At 36.7% G+C, this 7,500-nt stretch overlaps 1 protein-coding gene across 1 annotated transcript in view; it reads right to left on the bottom strand.

Moving 5' to 3' along the window:
* LOC137996683 (AFG1-like ATPase) overlaps positions 1-7,500 on the bottom strand; it is a 15,499-nt gene that overhangs the window by 6,416 nt on the left and 1,583 nt on the right. Inside the window, exons 2-10 of the mRNA XM_068842208.1 lie at positions 7,403-7,500; positions 6,392-6,452; positions 6,137-6,238; positions 4,764-4,897; positions 3,546-3,645; positions 3,014-3,072; positions 2,433-2,484; positions 1,844-1,874; positions 873-943 (exon numbers count right to left, since the gene is read on the bottom strand). The exon at positions 7,403-7,500 is cut by the window's right edge and continues 93 nt beyond it. Coding sequence (XP_068698309.1) covers positions 873-943; positions 1,844-1,874; positions 2,433-2,484; positions 3,014-3,072; positions 3,546-3,645; positions 4,764-4,897; positions 6,137-6,238; positions 6,392-6,452; positions 7,403-7,500 — 708 coding nt within the window. The remainder of the gene's footprint in view (positions 1-872; positions 944-1,843; positions 1,875-2,432; positions 2,485-3,013; positions 3,073-3,545; positions 3,646-4,763; positions 4,898-6,136; positions 6,239-6,391; positions 6,453-7,402) is intronic.

Consider the following 7,500-nt stretch of genomic DNA (forward strand, 5'->3'; position numbering starts at 1 on the left):
CTGTAGAGTGTTAGCAGCCGTGTTTTTTTTTTCGGTGTCCCAACGTGGAATGCAGTATTAATAATTATGCCAGGGATTGCGTCCGGAGAGATCAACGCCCACGTATCGCGCGGCTCCCCTTTATCCATCTCGCGAAAAATTAGAAGAACAGTTTTTTCCACTGCGAGTGAAAAAAACCAAAGAGGCTGCTTGAGACAGGTAACAAATACGCAATTTTCGAAATATCAATATTCAGCTTGATAGTGATGCAAAGAGGACAAAAACAATAGAAACAAGTTGCAATGAATGTCAAAGATATTCCTGAGCCGCTATCATCCAGTTTCCTTTGTCTTTGTCTTCTAAACTTCTCTTTTAAGCTGAATTTTAATATAGCGAAAGTGGCCATTTCAAATGAAAAGAGCTAAATCTACAATACAAGTATATATCAGGACAATTAAGGACGGTGCCGACTTTTTGCCAATTTTATGAATATGTGGGAAAGCAGATCAAGTGTTATTGAAATCCAAATCCACGCATTTTTCGAAGATAATTAATCAACAATATTTGTAATTTTAAAGCTTTAAAAAACAAAGCAATGTGTGCCGTTCTTTTCCAAAGTGAAGCTCATTTATCCCTGAAAAATGCGTGGTTATCCCCAATTTTCTTTTTGGCACTTGCTAAGATCTGCTTTCTCCCCATAGTTTAAAGCCGCGCAAAAATATCCGTGTATTAGTAAGCAAGTCGCCCATAGGAAATCAGAGTATCTCGAAATGCGCGGAACGAATGCTCAATAACAATAGTAGGCAACGCCTTTTAACACTCGGAATGAATAAAAAGAAAACTCAAATCGAGAGTAAACTTGTTTTAACAATGACCATTAATTTCAAATTTACCCTCTTTCTGTTGCTGAGCTAAGGTAAAGAATATCCAGTCCAATTCAGAGTCTGTCGCTGGACCAAGAGAACTGCAAATGAAACAAAATCAAGTGGGAGAAACGTTAGATTGATTTAGCAACGTGTGCTTGTCATTAAAGCACGAAAACTCTCTTAAGTCTAATATTTGTCTCACTCCTTTGAGAATCTACTCAATATCTGGAACTAACAGGTAAGATCGGAGCTGACCGTAACAATCTTTCAATTTTGGCAAAACGCAAATTTCAGTCCCGGACATGTGAGGTGAAGGAATGGCAGAAAAAAATAATACCTCTTACTAACCGAGTTCGAGGTCTGTAGTGTAAGTTACGGACAGAGTTTTTGCGCGGGACATAGATCAACGGGAAAAGACGAGCATCCGTAACTTACAGTACGGACCCGGAAAACGAGGTGTAAGATATTTATTGTATCTCTGAGGTACGCGGGAAAGGTAACTAGTTCAAGTCAAGCGGAAGGTTCAACTGCCACAACGATTGCGCGTCAAAATCCGAAAAACGAATACATCTCCTTGGCTTTTTGAAATAGTTGCTTGCAAGATTGAAACAGTTTTACAAGTTTACGTCACATAAACGACACGAAAAACTCGCTATAGAATGTTTCAAATTTAGCAGAGCACACTGTAGAATACGGCCTGCTAAGTCAGCCAATCACAGCGAGCGTAAGTACTTACCTAAGTATTTAATCTACATCTTTTGGCTACTCCTTCACCACATATCTACTTTTCCACCAGAAATTCACTCACCCACTATGTGTCACACGTTTGTTTTATTTACTCTCATTGCACTATAGACTTTTAGCACGTGTGAGAAGACCAATTGACAGTAAGTGCTTAAGGGAGTTTTCAAATGGAAAAGCTAGTTAAGTAAATTTCAGTACTTAATAAAAGATTCTTCAGTGTTCAATGGCCAAAAACGTGAACATTATGAACCTACCTAAAATACAATTTTCCAATAAAAGACATATCTGTAAGTGCAAAAGAGAAGAAAAAGACCATTAAATTTAGTGTACGACTTTGCAATATTTTGCATTTAACATCAGCTGTGATTTGATTTACAGTACAGTGCAAATTGGGTGCTTCTTAATCTGATCCCTCATTTCAAACCATTGTAAAATTTATTAACATTATTATCATTAATGATTAAGAGACAGATAACAGAAACAGTAATATGCAGGTGAAATGAACTTCCTGGTAATAATGTAAATTCCTTGTTATTCTAAAGATTATTATATATTCAATTGATTTCTTTCTAAATTACAGAGAGACTGTTCAGTAGTCTAGAGACATAATGCCATTATTCAATCCAATTCACAGGATCTGTCTACAACCTACAATGACAAGCATTCAGCTATCAAGATCTGCCATTTATTATTCCTAGTAATAGTATGATTCTATCCCCGAGTAGTCCGCATACTAATTTAATTAATTAATTAATTTTACAAAATTAAAGGCTTTTTTTCAGCTTTTAGAGAGACAAGATTTTGCTATACAAACAAAACACAATCATTATGATGACGTCAGACCTGTTTTCCGATAATCTATTCCTGAATCCAGGCAGATAACTTTACAGTGTTTCTGAAAATTGACCAATGGACACAGAGAGTCATTATTAAGATATGAAAAAAGGAGCCCTGAACGTAAGAAGCCATGTAACCAAAAAAGGCCACATGTCAAGGAAAGTTACTGAGTCCTGGACATATAGCGATAAAGCAATAACTCTCCTTTGACCAATTCAACCCAGTCAACCTCTAGTGAATTTGGAAAGTGCATAGGCACTGTCAGTAATCTGATTATTCTGAAATCATTCATTGTAAATAGTTATTTCTTCTTGAATCCTGTAATTAAAGTGGTGATCACAGAAACTGGTGTCTCTTTGATTTACTGTACACATTGTCTGGACTCCAGAAGGACATGATTTCTATGGAATGTTTTTGAAGCCATTCAATATTAATTAATCTTGCATGTCATGTTTTATCCTCAATGATAAAACACTCCTGCTTGTTTATTAAACAGTACTATGATAAACCATGAAATGCTAAAAAGTTAACAACTTGCCAAATGAATACTACATAGTCACTCAGTCACTAAAAATAACCATTCTCACCTTCAGAATAGGTATAAAAGGAAGAAAATTGCTTCTTTGCAGACCGTTCTTGTACAAATCTAAATCAGACGAGAAGACAAAACTTGAACCAACTTAAAGGGGTAACGACATGGGAATTATCCCTTTTATTTCGACCATAAAATTACTAAATCAATTTTCAGCGACCGTTTCATTCTTTAATTGCTTCTGGATCACTGCAGCGGGATAAATATCGATTTAAATCTTAAAAGAAAAATGAGCCACATTCAGTTGTTCCGGAGTTAATCTAAGACGCAAGAGGATATTTTGAAAATGTCGGCCTGGCATATTCAAGCTGGCATTCATTTTAATCTTGGCTACATGCAAGTAAAAACACTTAAGAATGTTTTCTGTGGGCTAAAATAGCCTTTTTGATGAAACTTTGGCCTTTGATTTTAGTTTGCGATCAGTGAACACGTCTCCTTTGCATTCCAGATTTTTACTTAACAATCCATGACACTGTGACTTTAACATGTAATGCTAGACAATGAATTTGCACAGAACCATACAATACCATCAGGATGTCTATTTGAAGTAGCAATCACAACAACCCCTTGTTCAAATAGTGCAGTAAATAATCTCTTCAGAATCATGGCATCAGCTATGTCTGTTACCTGTGAACAAGAATAATAACCTTTCAACAGATCTCCGGCATGTTAATCTAAAATTCTCTGTGCAGCTACAGTGATAGACAGCCAGACACTTGAGATCAAATTAGCCTGGTATCATGTTTGTCACTATCCTAATGACTCGTAGGGGTGGGATTTGATAAATTTTACTGTCTAATGCCAGATGATCTTACCCATCAGTGGGGGGTGGTGTCACAGCAGACTTGGACCCCCTGCAGATTTGGACAACCCCCCCCTCCTTCTGGTCCAGATCCCCTAGCAGATATGGACCCCCTTTCGCAAATTTGGAGCCCCTGAAAATAAGCTATCAAATGGAAGAAAAAAACTTTGCCCATGCTTTAAACAACAGTATCTTACACTGTAATAACTGAAGCTTAAGTCTGACTTTGCTTTTTCTTCTAATTTGAAAATTAACATGATGCTTCAATGAGTTCCTTCTGTGTAACTTTGAAGCTTCTGTCAGAATGGAGTTAAAATTCGAATCTACCAGGTACTTTATAAAATGCTGCCATGAATGCTTCAAACAACTTAAAACAGTGAAAAATTAACTGACCTACATGTAAGTCTTTTTCTCAAAGATTTCTACTATGTGGTATCAGTTAGTTTTCTCAATTCAAAATCTAACTCTGCCTTGATAAACAGTTATAAGCTGTAATGAGGAGTCCAAATCCGCGAAGGGGGAGTATCCGGGGCTACAAATCCACTAGTGGATTTGTACCCAGGGGTCCAAATCTGTAGTGGAATTATGGGACTTGGAGGTCTGGTGACAAGAAAAAGCACACAACCAGGTTCGTGCCTGTCATGTGTTCAAAGAATGCTGTCATTTTTGCCGAAGTTCTAAATTTATACTTGAATGTGTTTCATTAATCTCGTCTCAGTTCTTTTATAGCTACAGTGCAGAGTCATATACTGTACATGTAATTCCCCTACGAGAACGACTACAAATCTAGGGGGATTCACTTTCGCTAGGAAAAACTTCAAGAAGCCTAAAATTTTGTACATTATACTTGTTAGGTGCAGCATGTTTGTCCCAAAATTATGAATTCACAACTTGCCAAAATTGATTTCCTTTAAATTAAACAATTACAATGACTCAACATTACCTGAAATTCATCAAAACATAGAAGCCACCACTTTGAGCTGATCTGCTCTGAAACTGGAGGAATTGGATCGAAAGGCTGCGCCCGCACAGACTTGGGGTCCCTTGGTGGAAGACTGGATTTCAGTTTATGTATACCTAAAACAAAAAAAAAACAAAAAATTGTAATTACTCATAAAATTAATTTCAATAGAAAATTGAAAGTTCTTTCTACCTTATTTGAAGCAAAATGATTGCTAAAGATTATAACAGACCATTTTACAGTTGTAGCTAAGTTACCTGGCCTACGAATGGAAGCGAGGTTGCCGGTGCCCCTGTCTTGATACAAACCTCTGTGCTTTTGTAATGTTACACGTAATACGGACTAATTAGAATTACAATACAATTTACATGATAAAAGCAGTGGGGGCTGTATCAATGCAAGGTCACCGGCAGCCTCGCAGCCATTCATGACTAGGTTGCTGAGCAAACAACTGTATTAAAATGGTCTATTATTGTCGGGTAGGAAAGAGCTAACTTAAAGATCCAAATATTAGCCAAAATCCAACTGCAGCCTGGACAAAGCTTTGAAAATTAGCTGTACTACATAATTATATAGTTATTTCATTTTTAAGTCAAAGTCTGAAGCAGATTTGGTTAACCCTTCACTCCCCTGGGGTTACCCCTTGATGAAACTTGATGACACTATAAACCAGCGTAATGAAAAGTAGTAATGCTGTAGATTGTCATTAATGGAGGTAAAAGCCTAAAATGCAGCTTGTGATTATTTGTGTCTACAAGTATAATGTACATAGCGATGTCTCTGTTAAATCAAGGACTAATATGCTGAACCCCATGTTTACTGCTAATGGCACAAAGATGTCCAGAAATGCAGGAAATCACAATATTACCAAAAGTAGCAAATCATGCTACTAAAGTCATAAAAAATACAACGAAAGGCACGATAAAACCTGGGGGAGGACTTCACATATGAAGGGTTGGAATTAATGCTTGTCCGAAATTCTGAATTTAAACCCCTAAAGGAGACCAATAGGGGCTTTGTCCAGAGATCATAAAAAGAGATCATATTATCTAGAACATATTAATTAAGTAAAATATTATTTTATTTTTTCACCTGCAACCATAAACGAGACCCTCATGGCTTAACATAATTACACTGTATGGGTTACAAATGATTGCGTTTTGCCCAGAACAGTCCCTATAAAGTGAGACCAAAATTCGAAATTTACACCACTAAGCGAGATGAAGAGCATACCCACCCCTTTCATATGCGAGTTGGGATAAAAATAACATCGGATTTAGCACAACGTTATGGACTGTAGACAGAAAAAGTCATCAAAACCACTACCAATCTTAACTCAGACAGTCACAACATACTTGCATGAACATCCAACATGAAGGAATGAAAATGAACTCTTTGCTTCTTTTCCACTGGAACTTCATTGTAAAACATGTCCATTAACATTGTCTTGCCACAACCTCGAATAACAATAATTAAATCATATTTTGTGGGTAGCTGATCAAGTCAAAGTCATGTAAGAGTCAGGAAGAATGATAATTTTTGCAAGTCCAACATTACACAGTGATTTCGTGCCTAAGAAGTTCAATCTAGACTATATCCTGAATTCTCACCTACACTACCATAAAGATAAAGACCAGAAGGGACCTGTTGCTTGCTGCCCATTTTAAAGATCTGAAAAAAAAAAAAAAAGGATTAAAAAATCTACAAAATGGAAATGTTGCCATTCAATGTTTTGAACCGTGATTCTACGTTTTTAAAACCAGTTGCACTTTTTAGTGCCCATTGTCTTGCCTTAAAAAATTTAAAAAAATAATTAATATAATATTTACTATCGTTAAGCCTAGTCTAAAATTAGTCAGAGTATTAGTGGCTGTTAGGAGTCCTGTAAGGTTCCACAAATGATCCCAGAACCGTAAACAATCCCCAAACTGGACCGCAAATGATCCCGGAACGCAAATGATCCCCATTTTGGACTGCAAATGATCCCGAAAAAAAGGAATGGCAACTGAAGGGTGGAATGGTCTGGGTAGAGAATTAATGTGAAGAACGCTTATTTTTATTAAAATCGCTTTAAATCATATGGCTCACAACAAGTTTGTGCCTCAATATAGTTTTCCAGAAAGACTGAATTTTGTTCCTTACCACGCTGTTATAAACTTGCCACATTTAATTATCGGATACAATCATCAAGAAACTAACTTGGACGCAATGCAATCATTTTTAGGCCTAATTTAGGCCTAAAACGTTAATGCTCCTAATGTCAGTCTTAATCGCAATCAATGGATTAGGAGCCATAATGTTAAATTAGGCCTAAAACGACATTTAATCTTAAATCCAACCTTTGTCGGTTTATAGTATTTGATGTAAGGTTGGGATATATACACATGGTGTTTTGTTGTTTCTGAGTTTCGTGGTTTAGTATTAAAGGCCCCCTTTGGTGACACGTCTCCACTTGGTTATACTAATAGGAGGACCAACCACCTTGATTTTAACACCAGGCGATGACGATTGCGTTAAAGCAAAATGTGTCAATACGATAATAATTATAACCAATATTATACATGAATCAGCAATCATGGCTGTCACCTGGATCCTCATCATAATCACTGCAAGACACTCACCTTTCTAAGAAACCCAGTATTGTCGGGCTGATAATTAACTACATCATTGTACAATCTCTGCAATTGTTCTACAATACTCCGTTGGTATTTGTCAAGCC

The sequence above is a fragment of the Montipora foliosa genome, chromosome 3 (assembly GCF_036669935.1).
Source record: "Montipora foliosa isolate CH-2021 chromosome 3, ASM3666993v2, whole genome shotgun sequence".
Lineage (NCBI taxonomy): Eukaryota > Metazoa > Cnidaria > Anthozoa > Scleractinia > Acroporidae > Montipora > Montipora foliosa.